Source organism: Mustelus asterias, chromosome 13 (assembly GCF_964213995.1).
Source record: "Mustelus asterias chromosome 13, sMusAst1.hap1.1, whole genome shotgun sequence".
Taxonomy (NCBI): Eukaryota; Metazoa; Chordata; class Chondrichthyes; order Carcharhiniformes; family Triakidae; genus Mustelus; species Mustelus asterias.
The window spans coordinates 58,189,673-58,208,372 of record NC_135813.1 but is presented as its reverse complement, the minus strand read 5'-3'; the positions used below and the strand labels follow the sequence as shown (position 1 = coordinate 58,208,372).

At 42.9% G+C, this 18,700-nt stretch overlaps 2 protein-coding genes across 2 annotated transcripts in view; one reads left to right on the top strand and one right to left on the bottom strand.

Moving 5' to 3' along the window:
* The window catches only part of gnaz (guanine nucleotide binding protein (G protein), alpha z polypeptide), a 201,455-nt gene extending 187,730 nt beyond the window's left edge, over positions 1-13,725 (bottom strand). Inside the window, exon 1 of the mRNA XM_078226840.1 lies at positions 13,003-13,725. Coding sequence (XP_078082966.1) covers positions 13,003-13,725 — 723 coding nt within the window. The remainder of the gene's footprint in view (positions 1-13,002) is intronic.
* Positions 1-18,700, top strand: part of rsph14 (radial spoke head 14 homolog) — a 728,797-nt gene that overhangs the window by 307,037 nt on the left and 403,060 nt on the right. The gene's annotated exons all lie outside the window — the stretch shown is intronic.

Genomic DNA, 18,700 nt, shown 5'->3' with positions numbered 1-18,700 from the left:
AGACTCTCTGCTCCGGCGGGACCCCTCCAGTCTGAACTGGTGTACTCGTGTTAGTTAGTTCCATTGTTTGCTAATAAAAGCCTTCAATAGCTGAAGCCTTGTTCCACGTGCTTGATTGTCGCGCTTCACATATATAGATACAAAGAGCATTACAAGGTAATGGTTGGAATGCAAGTCTTTACAGGTAATCAAGTCTTAAAGGTACAGACAATGTGAGCGGAGAGAGGTTTAAGCACAGGTTAAAGAGATATGTATTGTCTCCAGCCAGGACAGTTAGTGAGATTTTGCAAGCCCAGGCAAGTCATGGGGGTTACAGGGGACAACAAACGGGAACCGGGAGTACTCATCTATTATATTGAGAAAATAGACATTCCGGTCCGTTGAGGGAAGGGGGCCCTTAAAATCCACACTCAGCCTCTCGAAGGGGCGAGTGGCCTTGACCAATTGTGCCCGGTCCGGTCGATAAAAGTGCGGTTTGCATTCCGCGCAAATCCGACAGCTTCTCGTCACTGACCTGACATCCTCCACTGAGTAGGGCAGGTTGCGGGCTTTTACGAAGTGGTAGAGTCGGGTGACTCCAAGATGGCACAGGTCATTGTGGAGGGCCTTCAAGCGGTCCTCCTGCATGATGGCGCATGTTCCGCGCGAGAGGGCATCCGAGGGCTCATTGAGCTTCCCTGGACGATACATAATATCGTAATTATAGGTGGAGAGCTCAATTCTCCACCGCAAGATCTTATCGTTCTTGATCTTGCCCCTCTGCGTGTTACTGAACATAAACGCCACGGATCGTTGATCCGTGATCAGGGTGAACCGCTTCCCCGCCAGGTAATGGCGCCAGTGTCTGACGGCCTCCACAATGGCCTGAGCCTCCTTCTCCACCGCTGAGTGCCGAATTTCGGGGCCTTGAAGGGTGCGGGAAAAGAACGCGACGGGCCTGCCTGCCTGGTTTAGTGTGGCGACTAGGGCGAAATCAGATGCATCACTTTCCACCTGGAAAGGGATGGATTCATCCACCGCGTGCATCGTGGCTTTCGCAATGTCGCTTTTCAAAGCCTTGAAGGCCAATTGGGCCTCCGGCGTGAGTGGGAAGGTCGTGGACTTGATGAGCGGACGAGCTTTGTCCGCGTAGTTGGGGACCCACTGCGCATAATACGAAAAGAAGCCGAGGCATCTCCTCAGTGCTTTTGTGCTAGCGGGCAAGGGAAGTTCAGTAAGGGGGCGCATACGGTCTGGATCAGGGCCAATGACCCCGTTTTCCACCACGTATCCAAGGATAGCTAACCTGCGCGTACGGAATACGCACTTCTCCCTGTTATAGGTCAGATTCAGGCGAGATGCAGTGCGCAGAAAGTGTTGGAGATTCGTGTCATGGTCCTGCTGGTCATGGCCGCAGATGGTGATGTTATCCAGGTACGGGAAGGTAGCCCGCAACCCGTTCTGGTCCACCATTCGGTCCATAGCACGCTGGAAGACCGAGACCCCATTGGTGACACCAAATGGAACCCTGAGAAAATGGTATAGACGACCATCCGCCTCAAAAGCCGTGTATTGTCGGTCCTCTGGGCGGATGGGGAGTTGATGGTAGGCGGACTTAAGGTCTATGGTAGAGAACACCCGGTACTGCGCAATCTGATTGACCATATCAGAAATGCGCGGGAGAGGATACGCATCCAGCTGCGTATAACGGTTAATGGTCTGACTGTAGTCGATGACCATCCGAGGTTTGTTCCCGCTTTTAACCACCACGACCTGCGCTCTCCACGGACTAGCACTGGCCTGTATGATCTCTTCCTTGAGGAGCCGCTGAACCTCAGATCTAATAAAGATCCGGTCTTCAGCGCTGTAACGCCTACTCTTAGTAGCGATGGGCTTGCAGCCTGGTACCAGATTCTTAAATAAAGAAGATGTGGTGATTTTTAGTGTGGAGAGATTGCATGCGGGGCGCTTTGGGCAATTTGGAGGCTGCGGCTGATTCCCTACTGCCAGTGAAGGGAGTGGCCCACCGTACTGTAGGATCACACTCTTCATGTGGACCATAAAATTTAGTCCGAGGAGAATTGGCGCACAAAGGTGCGGTAACACAAGGAGCCTGTATTGCTCGTAAATTGTGCCCTGTACCTCTAGGGTTACCATACAACGTCCTTGGATCGGTACAGACCGGGACCGTGATGCCATGGAAATTGTCTGTTTGGCAGGTAGAACCCGGAGTCCACACCTTTTTGCAGTGTCAGGGTGAATAAAACTCTCGGTGCTCCCACTGTCAAACAGACAATACACAGTACGACCATTTACCTTGATGTTCATCATGGAATTATCAAGCCTGTGATGCTTTGTCTGGTCCAGAGAGATCGACGCCACCGTTGGCCCCTGGGCGTCACTGCATGCAGCCGAGGTTGATGCTGAGGACCCCTGCTGGTCGCTCCTAGTCGTCGTTGACCATGATGGCCGCCCCCATGAATCGCACGTGGGTGAGGGCGCCAAACGTAGCGACTCCTGGTGGTCTTCCTCCTCCTCCGTCAGCCACGATTGCGCCGTCCTGGATTCGCACGTGGTCGGACCTCGTGGGTACTGCGACGCCGAAGGAGATTGTCTCCGCTCTGGAGGGTCACAGGCTGCACTGCCGTTTTTGGGCTTCGACCTGCAAACTTTAGCATAGTGGCCCTTTTTACCACACTGGCTGCAGATCGCCGTTTTTGCAGGACACTGTTGCCGTGAATGCTTGGCCCCGCCGCAAAAATAGCATCGCTGGCCGCCTGGAGCTGCCGCCGTCGTCGGATCGATATGGGAGCGCGAGCCTGTGGGGCGAGGAGGGATTTGTGCTTGCTCTTGCCACGTTGTCTCCACGTGGTCTTCGGGGTACAGAGCCAAGCTTTTCGACGCTGCTTCCAGCATCTCAGCCATCTCCATCGCTTGGGTCAAGTTGAGGTTCCCTTTCTCTAATAACTTAAGCCGGATGTACGAGGACCCTACCCCTGCTACGAACGCATCTCGGGCGAGGTCGTACATATATTGCTCTGCTGACACATCTTTACAATCGCAACCCCTGGCAAGCTGCAAGAGCTCATTGGCGTAGTCCTCCATGGTTTCGCCCGACTGCCGACGTCGTGTAGCGAGGAGGTAACGAGCGTGTATCTCGTTGGGTGGTCTCGTGTATCGTTTCTTCAAGAGCTCGATGGCCCTCGGGTAAGTGGTGGCCGCACGAATCGCAAGATAAATCGTGTCGCTTACCCTCGCGTGGAGGATCTGGAGTTTGTCGTCGTCTGTAGTAACAGCTACAGAGGCTGCCAGGTAGTCTTCGAAACACTTCCACCAGTGGTCGAAGGTGTTAGCGGCACCGACCGCACGTGGGTCCAGCGCCAGACGTTCTGGTTTTAATATTTGTTCCATACTCCCTTTTTACTGTTGAGAGTTTTATGTTTGCTAATAAAATTGAAGCGCGACAATCAAGCACGTGGAACAAGGCTTCAGCTATTGAAGGCTTTTATTAGCAAACAATGGAACTAACTGACACGAGTACACCAGTTCAGACTGGAGGGGTCCCGCCGGAGCAGAGGGTCTTATACCTCTCCCCAGGAGGCGGGGCCCGACCGGGATGTGCCATAACAACATCTACCACAGGTAAACACCCTAACCCAACAACCTTATACAACCCCCACAGTGGCAACCCCCTAACCCAACAGTAACATAGGAATAACCCACAGTGGTAACCAATGATGGTTCACCACAATATGCCCAGTTTGTGAACAGAACTCCCACTCACCTGATGAAGGGGCTGTGCTCCAAAAGCTTGTGGCTTGTGCTACCAAATGAACTTGTTGGACTTCAACCTGGTGTTGTGAGACTTCTTACTGCGCTTACCCCAGTCCAACACCAGCATCTCCACATCATTGCTCTTGTAGCCACAGTATTTATATGGCTAGTCCAGTTAAGTTTCCAGTCAATGTTGGAATTGCAAAGTATTACAACAGGAATAAGGAAGAAACCAATTCATTAAATATAACATTCAATGCAACAAGGATGTGTTGGGGAATTCTCCCTGGTATCCTGGCTGGTGTTTATCCCTTACCATAAAAATAGAATATCTGCTTTTTAGCACATTACTGTTTGTGGGAACTTGTTGAATGCAACTTGGCTCCTGCATTTCCTCCATTACAATAGCGACTACACTTTACAGTCAATAAAGTACTTTTAAAGTGCTTTGGGATGTGCTAAGGTAGTGAAAGATATTATAGAAAGTTCTTCCTGTCTTTCCATTCAGAGTGCATTTATGGTGTCAAAAGATTGAAATATTGAAGATAAAAGCAATAAATGAAATAATCTGACAAAAGAGCTCTTGCTTCCTCTTTTGCAAGTTAACATGTAGCACAGTCATTGAATAATGTACTTAGAAGATAATCAGTCACTATGCCCTTGAAATATGTTGTTCAGTTATTAGCCCTGAATATTGCAGTTTGGTATAAATTTTCTTTAATTTGTTTTCTTTAGAAGAGGTGGAACCCATTACTTAATATGTTGCTACAAAATGTAAATTGTAAGTACTATATGCTGTATTACTGTGGTATTAATATATTTGATATTTAAGGGGGATTGCTTTAAGATTCAGAGTTTTGTTAAAGGGCGTCGGTTTGTCTGGTAGGAATGCAGCAGATGCTGGAAAGCAGCATAATTACTTATTTTAGCCATGTAATGATTATTTAACAGAAGATGTAATGTGCTTTTGTTTACCCATGGAAAGGACCCCGGATGTTTTTTGTCATTAAAGTAATGTAAGGTGAATTAGCTACTGGGTCAAATAATCATATGACACTGGAAGTGGATGGAGCTATGTTTGTAGTAGAGAACAAAGTAGCTTTCTGTGTTCAGTTGCTAGAGAGAGCTGTTAAAAGAAGAGGTCTCCTACTTCTCTCCCTGAAGGCTTCAAGGCTGTTAACCAATTTAAAGCAAGTATGCCTGGATTTGCTAACTATATGTAAAATGGGGTTTAAGTCTTTAGAGAAATATGCCGAGTGGAACTGAATTGATGATAAGTTAAAGATTAAGAGTTGTTTCTTTTCATGTTTCAAGATTGTTCAACAGTTGTGTTAAACTATTTCATTTTGTTAGAGTCATATTTAAACTGTGTTATGAGTAAAGCTTGTTTTGGTAAAAAGATCCCCTAGTTTGTCAGTGGAATTACTCCTGAGGCAAGACATCCTTTCCTCACATTTATGCCAAAAAAGAAAAATTGTTGAGGTCTAATCTGACTTCATGATATACCTTGAGGTTTCTGATCTGACACCCTAACAATGCTGTTATTGACAAAGGGTGCAATCTTACGAAAAAAATTCTGAGGGCATGATCTTACAACCTCGTCCCAGCAGTCATTTGGGAAGACTGGTGGTGCGATTGGGTAAGAGACTGAAAAATCAGAGATGCGCCTGATTTCTCCGCCTCCCCCGATTGTACCGGCCCTGTTTTGCCGGCGAAATTGGCTTCACGCAATATTAATGACATGATTTGCATGTCATATTAGTGAGCCCCAGATGCTATTGCCTGGATTCTCTTGCACTCACCTTCTCGCCAGTCGAGCTTCTCACCGGCAAGAATCACGACTAGTCTCCACCAGTGAACACCAGATGTAATGGCCTCACCAGGGGATCGGAGGACATTGAAGCCCCTGCGTGGCTGGGAGCATGGCCAGACAATGCCCATGGTGCAGTGCCATCCTGGCAGTGCCCACCGGGCACTATAGCTGTGCCAGGGGCAGTGCCAACGGGGTTGGCCCTGAGTGGATTTGTATCCTGAATGGGGGATGGGGCTAAGATGGGAGGGGGAGGATGGGGAGCTCTGCAGGGATGGTGACCATTGCCATCGGTGAGGCCATCGCGTATGGTCTCCGTTTGTGGGGACCATGCGCAATCCTCGCCAATGAGGATCTCGACCGATGAGCAGGTAAGGGCAAGTGAGCCTGGACGATAGAGTCCGGGACTCACTAATCATATTTAAATGAGGTCATAGATATTGAAATTGGTTTCACACCAAACAGGGCTGGTAACACCACAAGAGGCAAAAAACTCTGCGCCTGATTTTCTGCCTCTTGGCCAACATTACTGGCTCACTGCACTGGTGGTATCACACCTTTATTGTAATTTCAAGGCTTATAAAATCTATTTTCCCCATTCATCAAAGAGGCATTTTGAAATCATACATTTTCCCATTCTCATTCTCATTCTTTTCACTACTTCCACTGTGATTTTTAGATACCTACCCTAAACTGGGAGGTCAGGGTAATCAGATTACAAATTCAATCTGGCAACAGGCAAATTAGTAGCAGGGCAAAGTGGATGATGTCAGGCAGAATGTGCCAAAGCCAAGATGGAACATGTCCTTCAACAGGAAATTACTCTTGCTAACATATAATAAATAACTAACAAAACACATCACACGTATGACTTACAAATCCTTGGTTGCCCTCGGATTCCAACCCACATTCTCTAAATCGGAGAACAAGAACTTTCACTTTTGTGTACGGCAAGGATTTCTGAACATGTTTTAGAAACTGATTAAACATTTTAATAGGTTATATGTAAACTTTTTGTTTCTCTGTTAACTTGTATTCTAACATTAAGCTTTTGTAAATTTCAAATATTAATGCGACTTGTAATTGGTTTATACAAGTCCATGATCAGAGATGTACCAGTGCCTATTAATTGTAGGCAATAGCCTGGTGAAGCTTAGGAGATTCCATGTGACATTATTGCCCTAGAAATTATTAATGGATTTCTTAAACACAATGCAAAGTCCAGCAAATGAAACTAATGTTTTAGTAACTTTAAGATAGAAATTTTATTTACTACTTTATCACATTCTCAAAATATCCAAAAGTACTTCACAACCATTGACATATCATCCCAGATTTTAAGTAAGCAAACACAACAATCAATTTGTGCACAATAAAACCCTGCATGTAATTCTTTTCATGACCTTCCTTGAGGAAGCAATATTGACCAGGGTGTCGGATGAATTTTCTGATCCTCTTTGAATAGTACCATAGGATGCTTTACACCCACCTAAAAGAGTAGAAGAAATAGACCGCACAACTGCTAGTTTAACATTCCTTCATTACTGCACTGAAGTGCCAGCTTGAATTCTGTGCTCTATCTATAGTGGGACTTGAACCCACAATCTACTGATTCCAAAATAGGAATGCTTCCAACTGAGCCAAGCCTACCTTAAAGAGATTTTCCAGCAATTGATGCTGTGTAGATGGAACAATAACAGGTTATTGGAAATCATAACATTACATTGAAAGCTCAAAGTTCAAAACATTGGACTGAAGAGGCAAGATGCAGACCCAGTGATTCTTCTACCTGCATTCTGTAAAGAACATTCCATATGAATGTATACTAACCAAATCTTTACATCGAATATCAATAAATAAACCCCACAACTGAGCACTTGGCACATCATAACATTCAAGGCTATGGGTCAAGTGCTGATTAATGGGATTAGGTGGGAGTTCAGGTGTTTCTCGTATGTCGGTGCAGACCCGATGGGCAAAAGCACCTCTCTGCACTGTATGATTCTATGATTCTATTTTATTTTATGATTCTAACTCCCCATAAAGCAGACCTAAATCCACAAGTACTGAAGGCATTACATCAACTCATTACCCTAATGCATAAGTTCTCCAGCAATGCCACAAGAAAACTAGCGGTCAACCAGGGCATACCTTGCTCTTTGTTCGTTGTGGCCCTCTCCTTCTCTGATATTTGTCCCCTTGTCCTCCTGAAGTTTCTCCATGGACCCTTCCAGCTCTCAGAAAACTCTATTTTTCACCTTGCTTCACTATCTTTCATCCATCTCGTAAAAGACTTCTCTAGGTTTCTTTTGCAAACAAGATATGCTTTACAAATGTATGCAATTAACTTTTTGTTTACTTCGGATTAAAAGTTAATACTGACAAATGAGTAGAGTTCCTGCTAGTTTCATCAATGCAATCTGGGTGAAATTGGCCAAACTAGGTTGGAAAAATTGAAATGAAATCATGTCAAGAGTAAATTAAGTTTCTGAAATCTTTAACAATGGTTTAAAATTCATTTCACCCAAAGCTGATCCCACCCATAAAACTGCCCACATCCCCATTTCGAAATATTGAGCCTGTTTCAGCCAATTGTGCATGTTTGCAGCCATTCTTGGCTCAAAGAACTGATTGAGAAGCGTGTTTCCTTCATTGCATGGGCACTAATACGTTTGAGCTAACAGACTAAAAAATATTTAATTTACTAAAACTGACTAGTGTACACCAATGAAACTGGTAAACGGTTCTGATTTAAGATCAAGTTATTTATTTAAAAAGCCTGTTTTTTGTGATAAACCCATTTTTAGTTGTATTAAATAAACTGCACCAGGCTACCACTCTTAAGGAATATTAAGAGATATTTTTTCATGCCAAGTTTTTTAAACATCTCTTCTATTATGTTCATGGATTGTGCTGCTTCGTGGATGATTTTACGTTTGTGATAATGCAGATTCAAATTATTGGAAACTTGAGCCATAACATAACCAGCTAAATTTGCACCCAATTTCCCAATTGCACCCAAAGTGAAATTATCCCAAGTATACCACACTACTATACTTGAATGCTCATTATTATTTCAAATTAATTTATTTGTCCTTTAATGCTTTCTAACATTGAAGGAGTGAGTGGCAATTCACACATACTAAATGTTTATAAAATTATCAGCAATCATAGAATCATAGAATCCCTACAGTGCAGAAGGAGGCCATTCGGCCCATCGAGTCTGCACCGATCACAATCCCACCCAGGCCCTACCCCCACATATTTTACCCGCTAATCCCTCTAACCTACGCATCTCAGGAGCAATTTTTAACCTGGCCAATCAACCTAACCCGCACATCTTTGGACTGTGGGAGGAAACCGGAGCACCCGGAGGAAACCCACGCCTGTCAACATCCTGGGGGTTACCATTGACCAGAAACTGAACTGCACCAGCCATATAAATACTGTGGCGACAAGAGCAGGTCACAGGCTGGGAATTCTGTGATGAGTAACTCACCTCCTGACTCCCCAAGGCCTGTACACATTTTCCAGGGTACAAGTCCAAATATCCTCCACATGTCTGGATGAGTGCAGCTCCTACAACACTCAAGAAGATTGACACTATCCAGGACAAAGCAGTTCACTTCATTGGCACCCCGTGCACCATGTTAAACATTCACTCTCTCCATCTCTGACAGAGTAGCAGCAGTGTGTACCATATACAAGATACACTGCAGCAACTCAACAAGGCTCCTTCAACAGCACCTTCCAACCCTACGATCTTTACCATCTAGAAAGACAAGGACAGCAGATGCATGGGAACACACCATCTGCAATTTTCTCGCCAAGTCACACACCATCCTGACTTGGAACTGTATCGCTGTCATTTTACTATTACTGGATCAAAGCCATGGAACTCCCTCCACAGCACTGAGTATACATAAACCACGTGGACTGCAGCTGTTCAAAAAGACAGCTTGCTATCATCTTCTCAAGGGCAATTGGGCTGGGCAATAAATACTGGCTTTAGCCAGAGACAGGGAATATATAAAATAAATTACATATTAGGATTCAAGTTAGTTTAAATATTTTTCAAGGGGTATTATTGTAAGCTGAACAGCCCTTATTAGTGTTGTAATTGATGTTTCTGAAGGTGTCCTAGCTTGCGTAATGTTTATTCTACCAAGCTCTGTACCACTGCAGCATTAGGGCTTTGTCAGCCTAATATTTCTCATCTACTGCTGAGTATCCAACAGATACTATCTCATAGTTGCCAATGGATGCATCCACCGCAAGTTTATTATTTCTTTGGCTATCAATAGTGCTATTCAAAAATGGACAAAAGGACTACCAGCTGGGGATGCACAACACCTCGCTACACAGTTCTCGTGTGTGCCAAGGACACTGACGTGGGAAATTTCACCTCATAGAATGAGGATTGAAGAAATTATTAGCCAGACCTAATTGGCACTTGAGTAATAAACAAATCATTAACATTACTTTGGCTTCTTTCAATTGTTCCTGGCTACCACCTCAAATTGGGTCAGGAAATATGGAACCTTTGGTCTTTTTTGATCCTGAGCTTAACTTCCTACCCCGTGTCTGCTCTTCTACCAAAACTGTTTTCTTCCATCTTTGCAAAGTCGCTTGCCTCCATCTCTGTCCATTCCAATCTGCTGCGGAAATCTCACTTCCATCCCCTCTAAACACTTTTAGCTAGTCTGCCCACACTAGCCCTCCACAAGCTTCAACTCAACCACAGCCCCGCAACCTGAATCCTCAACTGTTCTAACGTCTTACAATTACCTTGCCCGTCCTCTCTAAACACCATTGGCAAGGCAGGCCCCTACAGTAGGGCAGTATTCATGGAGATTTCATGGTGTCTTTTACCTACACAGCTTGGTGAAATTGTTTTTTTGCCACATCTTTAATATTTTTACAATTAATAAACAAAAGTGTTCTCAGAAACGTAAGAAAAAAATAAATAGTAGTAGCAGCAACAGGATATTAACCTTTAATTCCTAGAGACTTCAGGACAATGCTGGAGGATCGCAACCCTATCCAAAATGTCAATTTTAAAACATATGCTTGTTTTGAAACCCCAACATGCTTTGCCAACACAACTTGAATGATCTCTTCCTGCCTTATGCTCTTTTATACATTTCATACCAGATTTCTGTCTGCCGACTACTTATCCATGCAAACATTATTGGTCTTTTGTGAAGCCTCTACACACCTAGATTCTCTACCCACTTCCCTTTGCCTTCCCCACTCCCTTTCTGACATTGTAAATATCTGCAAAATCTTTCTCTTCAACTGTGTCTTCGGTTTCCCATTACAACCTATTCCAACCATTTCCCATTTATCTTTCCTTCTTATTGTAGCTTCCCATGAGATGCATGCGAGCGGAGCTACATAGCTAAGCTGTCTGGAATTATCCAGGCCTTGTTTAGGTGAAAATATAGATACAATTAATTTGGAACTGAATCACCCAATATAGTCTGGACATGTTTCTTTTATTTTGGTTTTGTAACATCAATGGAAAAAAATATACAAATTGCAATTGAATACTGGCACTGATATAGTGGGCTGGAGTCTCCCGTTCTGTAACTTACATTATTCTACCAAGAATAGTAGGAACATGAAAAATATTCCACAACTCAGTCTTTCATACCTTCAATTTTGTTCCAATTATTTATCTTCCCAGTTCTCTTGGATTTAACAACGTTATCTTCCTGCACTACCTCACAGTCACTGTCCTATATATTCATTGCACTCTGCAGAAGTATTAAATTAAACTGTTCCTGGGGATTTTCAGTGTATGGATAGCTAAGGTTGATCACGTATGGTACCGTGTATTGGTACATATGGCATATCGCAAAAACCTAAAGATTTAATAGATGTACGCAACCAGTTGAAGCCACAATAATTTTGCTGGCTTACTGACAGCTTCTGCATCAAATGATAATTTGTCGTTCGTAGTACAAATTACATGGACAAAATGTCATCAAAGGATTTGACACCCATCAAATGACTCTTGAATTTATGTAAGATAGTGCAGCAGCATTTGGCAACCGGGGTTTAAGAGCTGATTAGCTGGTTGCTGGGAAATGGGAGATTGTCACCATGCTGCCCTGAAAAACTGGCACTATAGCAACCAGCCACATTGGAACAAGCCACATGTAGGCAAGTGTTTGGTGAGGGGAGGAGAGAAAGGTGGAAAGGGCAGGAGGGAGAGAGGGGGCTAAGAAGTCCAACTGTTTATTTGTTCTGTAATATGGTCTGTGGCCTCTAAAAGCCACAATAGCAAATTGATCACAGTTTAATCCAAACTCTTCCATTTCAGTAACCATGGCAATAGTTACTGCAACGTGTTGCACTAAAGCTCAGCTGACTCATAGTGATCTCTGTTCATCTGGCAAATAGTGCATGAAATATTTGATAAGAAACCTAAGTGTGCTGCTTAACTCTTTAACAAGCAGGAAGTTAAAGTGTTGCACATTGGGCTTTGAATCCAGGCAAAATATTAACCCAAATTAATTTCAGAGAGTGACCTTTCATTTTGCGCAATGACGTTTCAAGGCATGTAGCAAAGGAGCACACCTTGAAAGAAATACTTTAAATATATTAGAAACAATAAAAATACTAAATGATACTAAATGGTTTACCTAACTTAAAACAGCTAACTTCAAATATCACATTTTAGGGAATTAGTTGTTAAGGCCCTGGAATGGAGTTTTACAGAGTTATTCTTTTTCTCTGAAAGTGTGCATGCAGAACTTGGGCCATTATTGTAACTAGGATTGGAACAGATGTGAGAATCCAGGGTTCAGATGAAGTTCAGGGAGCATCAGCTTTTTTTTCTCCAAAGAACAGCGCAGTCTCAGTATGCAGCCTTCAAATGACCTAACTTCCAGCCAGCATTTTTGAAATCCAAAACCTTCATTAAAATTGCGACCTGTCTATTTAACCTTTGATGAGCTTGCATGAAGAAGTAGCAAAATTTGAGCATGCTGTGGCAGCATTCTGATTGTCTGTAAGCTCCACATTGACTACCCTGAGGAGGACTGAGGAAATCAACACAAGTTACAGTACTACAGACATCCCCTTCAATATTGCGACAATTGAGCACTCATTGCTGTTATTAGGCAACAACTATTTTTGTGAACTTAAAGAAAAAGTTTAATAATTCACATGGCTAATAATTTAATCATGGTAACAAACTATCTAAACTTGAAACAGAAAAATAAATATAGTAAGCATTAGTGAAATCTATTCTATTCATCCTCCATTTCTGGTCTATTCCAGAAAGCTGCTTATTTATTAAACTAACGTCAAAATTATAATTGGTTACAAAATTAGCACTTGGTGGAACAGACTACAAGAATTGCACTTGCCGCTTACCAAATGAAGGATCTAAAAACATACTGACCAAGAAGAAAAAAGCATTTACTTACTGTCTGATTATCTTCATACAATTTCAGGTCATATCCGCTCAGCTCCACGCAGAAAATTATTGCCGTAACCCCTTCAAAACAGTGAATCCATTTCTTGCGTTCAGATCGCTGCCCTCCTACGTCCACCATTTTAAATGTCAGCTCCTTGAAAGTAAACTTGTTTTCCACTATGCCGGTGGTCATGTCTCTTGACCGCAGAATGTCCTCCACTGTTGGGATGTAGTCAGACGCCGCAATTCTGTCAAGATCATTCAGGTAGTAGGCTGCATTGTCTTCCAAGTGGTACTCGTTGGACCGGCAGAAACACTCCTGGACGCCCGGGTCACCCCATAGGCGCTTCATTACCCCTAACAATTCGGGTGTGATCTCTCCTTTGCTCTCAGCAGGCCCAGTCAGGGCAAAGAGTTGGACAGCATCATAGGCTCTGTCTGGGTTGTGGAATTCTATTTTGAGAGTAGCTAGTGCGCGGATGATGCGTGTAAGAGAGTCGATAGCATTGTAGATAATGAGGGGCTTGTATTCCTTGCATGCCTCCAAGTTGAAGCCGCCGCTGTGGATAATTTTCATCTGCTTAACAATGGTGCTCTTGCCGGAGTTGCTGGTCCCCAGCAGCAGGAGCTTGATCTCGCGGCGCTGGCGCTGACTCTCTGAGCGTAGGTGCCGATCAATCCGCCGAGAGCGCCGGGCTGCCTCCTTCTCCTCAGAGCTTTGACGACATCCCATGTTCCTTCCGATGTGGTTGGCTGGAGGGAGAGTGTACCTCGCAAAAACAGCAGTGATTGCTGCAGTGGGCTTGTCAGGTGTGCTGTGCACCTCACACAAAAGTAAAAGCAGTGGCTGATGATCAAACAGGTAAGTACCAATTCAGTCAGTCCCAGCAGGGGTGAGCAGAGAAGTGCAGCATCCACTGATAGGTCCTCAATTCAGTAGATGTCATGGCATTCCCCTCCTTTATGCAAGAAAGATGGCTCATTCCTGTTGCTAGAATGCTTTTCCTTTTTCTGCAATGTAGTTTGTGTCTTTAAATCTCTGTTCCACCTAAACATCATTATTTAATATCCATTCCTTCTGGAGATGACTGGTAGCTTCAGGTGGGCTTCAGTTCCCTCTCACTTAGCTCTGTCTCTTGGGAATGGTAGCAAGTGCACAGAAGAATTGCACAGCTCTCTGATTCTGTTACTTCAAACCTGAACAGTGTGCATAACCATCAGTGACCAATTTATCTGCCAAACAAAGCAAAGTGAATCATTAGAACTGCTTTTCCTGTAGGTTCTGAACTGACATGGTGACTGTTTGAAAGAGAACAATAGGCTGTTAAGTATTTATGTACATTTACTAATCCCACATCAGAAAGCTGGTGATTTTTAAAAATGTGATCTATCCCCGTAACTTCAATGAGTTCAAGGGATACCTCAGCTGAGACAGTTTCTCTTCATTCTTACGTTACTGAATTGACACTCGATCAATGTAGTTACCTCTAATTGGAGATTGCGTGAATTACAACTGGAGGTGTGGGCTGGTACGCAAGTTACACAAGACATGACATGATGAATGAATCACTTGTATAGACACTGACCCATTGCTAGCTTAGAATTGAACAAGCCTAACTTTGAGCTTCATGCCAGTACCTGAATGAGAATTCTAGATAATGTTACAAATCCCAAGAATGGCTTGTTAAATCTATTCACAACTGAGAAATTCAATTTGAACCCTGCCAATTTTCAGATGGGTGAACTGCAGTTGCTGACCTAAGTTTGAGGTCTGGGGTATTTCAGTTGCTGAGCCCCACTTCACCAACATGCCAAGATTGGGTGTCTGCCCGAAGCCGGCAGAAGTGGCGAGGTTGCTCAGAGATCCAGTCCAACGCAGTTCTCCAGCAGGCAGGGAAGTCCTGGGGAGGGGTTTTGGGAGGGAGGAAAAACATTGGCTGGGGAAGGCCACAACTAGCTTTTGTTGTGGGGTCTGATGGAGCACTCCCGAAGCTCCAAACCCCACAGACAAAGGTTTGACTTACCCGAGAGCGCCTTTTCTATCTGCAGACCTGCTTCAGCCTGCCGAGAAATTTACGCCGGTTCCCCGATCATGCCCTGGTTAAAATGCAATCAGATCCTATAACATAATAGGATCCTGAGTTGCATCCATTCACAAGGTGCATGCCTCCATTAAGCAGCCTCCTCACCTACTGCAGAATCTGCAGATTAAAATGAGCAATGGCAGGTAGGGGTCAGATTACGAAAAGCTAAGAAACACCCATTTTTATTGAGCAGGTTGGGTTAAAGTCAAACCTATGGTTATCGTCTGTAATTATCTGACAGCCATATAATTGTACTCATCTTATGAATATTAATTTCTGTATGATATAACAATTAAAAATATCATATTTTCAACAGCAATACCATAACAGATCTAGGACCCCAAAGAATACAATCAAAAAATAAACTATCCAGAAATTCACTGCATTTCTTAAATGTGTTTAACTCGTCTCACAAATACCACCATTCTGATCAATACATACAAAGCACTTTGTTCTTTCTTTCTGAAGTGAATCATGGCAGAATTTCATTTGGTGCAGTAACGTCATAGGCAAGGCAGCCATCAATAATAAAGAACAATCAGCATTCAATATCACAGCAACAGCCTCAGAGTGGAGATGGGGGGGAGGGGGGAAAGGAAATCTCCAAGTTCTGGCACATGAAGTTTAAAAAGATGAAATTTTTAGAAAAATGCAAATTGTACATACAGTGTTCCAAATTGTTGCTTTAATAATTGTGCCACTGTTCTGAAGTGGATGTTTGATGCCTTTCACCCACTCATGATAATATCTTGCAGTAGCTCAATTGAATTTAGTAATACTCTTTTTTTAAAATTGCTTTTTTTCACACTATGCTTTTTCATGGGTTTATTTATTCTGACACAGTGCAGATGTTCAGCTGTTTTATGTCTCCCTTCCCCTCCCCCCCTGTAATAAAAGCTACTGGATTGATTTGTTCAGATAAGCACAACAAAGCACAGCTTTTGTATAATTTTTGTCTTTTCCTGGAGCAACATGAAATGCCTTAAATTATATACAGAGTTTCCTTTATGAATAAGATTGCTCTCACCGTTGAAACGTGGTTGAGCATTAGGTTAAGAATCCATGGCTCAAATTTGCCAAGTCATTTGGCTGGCCTGAACTCAGCCAAAACATAAGTATTTCCGCCTGTCTGTAATGGCCTTTCAGTTGTCTGCTCTCACTAAACTACCTCTCTCAAAAACTTTCCCTACTCATTTGTATATGGCAGGAATTGTGTAGCAAAGGGTTAACCACGTAAGAAGGAGAATCCGGCGTACATACGGGTTTTTAATATGAAGATTAGCTGTCTTGTGCCCCCCGCCTCATGAACAGTAATGCTTGCAGCGAAAGCCACTATGAGCCTGACTTTTGGCATAGTTGAGCAAAATGGCAACTGACCAAGTTGTACATCCTCCAGTTATTGCAAGCTCCAGAGAACAGGATTTGGCACCAAACAGATGATTGAGCCAAATTGGATTTAGTGTGCACTACTTTGAATTCCAGTGCACTGTGTTTGTGTATCACTCTTTTGAACCACCTTTCGGTCTTGGCTTTGTGTGTTTTTGGGTGACTTTCCTATTCATTATGTAAACAATGTGGAATTTTTCAGTAGTTAAGGGCTTGCTTTTAAACACAGGGCCAAACTAAACTCTAGAACTGAACTTAAGGGATTGCTTAATTGTTTAACAATTGTAAACTTTCCAATTGCTACTTTCCTCCACCACACCAGTGACTATAGGCACTATATAAATGTAAGTTCTTGTCTTGTACCTCCTTCATTTCAGTTTTTCACTAAAGGTGCCTAAACTGTTATTTTAATTTGCCACCCACTCAAAGATGTACGTAGAAATGAAAGGTTCCACAACCCCCCCCCCCTCCCCCTTTCGAGCAGAACAAGTAATAAAGATGTTGAGTGAAAAACATTTCTCCAATATAAAGCTGCTGTTAGGGTCAAAAAATGCAAAAACCTGTGCGTACCCCGAATTCTCCTTCTTACATACTGTTTTGAGCTAAACGAGTAACCAATTAAAGTAAATCAAATAAACTAAGTGAACAATGTAACATTACAATCATACCAGGAGATGCAGCTACTGTGCAAAGATTTATTGCAATTAGAATATCAAATGAAGCCTGCCCAGCCAGCTATGTGTTAAATGATGTTGTAATTTGACAAATTATATACAATCTATATTTTTACTATGTTCTGCCTGCAGCTTGCCGTTTAGCACAATTCTGAATGTCTACACTTCAGTTTTAGCTCTCTCTTCAGTAAAACTTCAAAGGGTTGTCATGCTGTATCTAAGGCACAGCAGAACTTATCCCCCCCCCCCCCAGTCACTAAAAACATTGCCAAAATAAAAATGTCTTTAGACCTGAGGGGGGAATTTTTCCTTGTGTTTAACAAAATGCGATGTTAAGCAGGATGCTGCATTATTTTCCACCTGGGCTGAGATAACAGCTGCTGTAGTGGCCCACCTGCACCCTGATCTGATTTCATTCTACAGAGTAGCACAAACAAGACATCAGAGGCTTCCCATCACAATATGGAGAAGTAGCACTGGCTGAGTGGGAGAATATGTGGTGTTATTATCAGCAATGTTATTACAATACATGTCCTTAAATGTGCCTAGAGGCATAAGCATAAAATCAGGCCACACTGTTCTGGTAGTTTTTGACCAATATGGTTGTATCTCTTTCATCCCTTTTCTATCTATACAAGGATTGACTCCTGCTCCAGCTGCACCAGCATTGCAGCCAACACCCTCTTGACCTGTATTAACAGGTTTCCTCCGCGTTTCCAGTGAGTTTACGGTGCTGGAAACAGAGGAGCTGATTTATTGCTCTGATTTAATTATTTTTTACCTTTTAGGGAGCCTTCCCATCAGGGGCCCTCCAATAAAACTGTCTAGACTGTGAGAAGTAGTTGCTGATTTAAATCCTCTGTGTTTTTCTGTTTATTATTGTTGATTTTTTGAGAATATTGTTTAACAGCGGAAGTGATATGGGTTTGGAAGAGTCATTGACCTTTTGAAACAGCTGATAAAACAGTGATACTTGCAATGAGGATAATGGCTAATGGTTGATAATGGTTCTATCCAATAATGCTAATTGAGCTGCCTTACAACTGTGAGACTGTGAAATTGTTACAACCATATATCCCGATGAAAAAATTAGCATGCACTTGTTACAACATTTTCAACAGTCATCGGAAACACAGGGAGGAAATCTGAAGGTTGCTAATTTTGAGCTTTTATTTAACAGGATGTTGATCTGCCTCCTCTTAAAACTTACTCCAACCTGTCAAGGTTTTTTTTCATTTTGTTTCTCTAATAATGACCTCCATTGACTTCCTCACTGCTCTCTCCCCATCTAAGGAAAGCCATTTTCTGTCACTGAGGCAACAGCTGAACAAATTTGAAGTGAAGTGACCCACAGGTCACTGCTGACGTCATTATAATTGACAGGCGAACATTTGTTTACAAAATGTATGCTGGCTGACATCAAAAACTTAAGAACAGAAGAATCCTTTCAAACTTGCATGAGTAACATGAACTTGTTGGAATGCAAGTTTAAATTGATGAATACTTTTAAAAACCCATTTTCCAATACAGCATTTGTAGAGCACTGAAAATTTATACTTTTAGA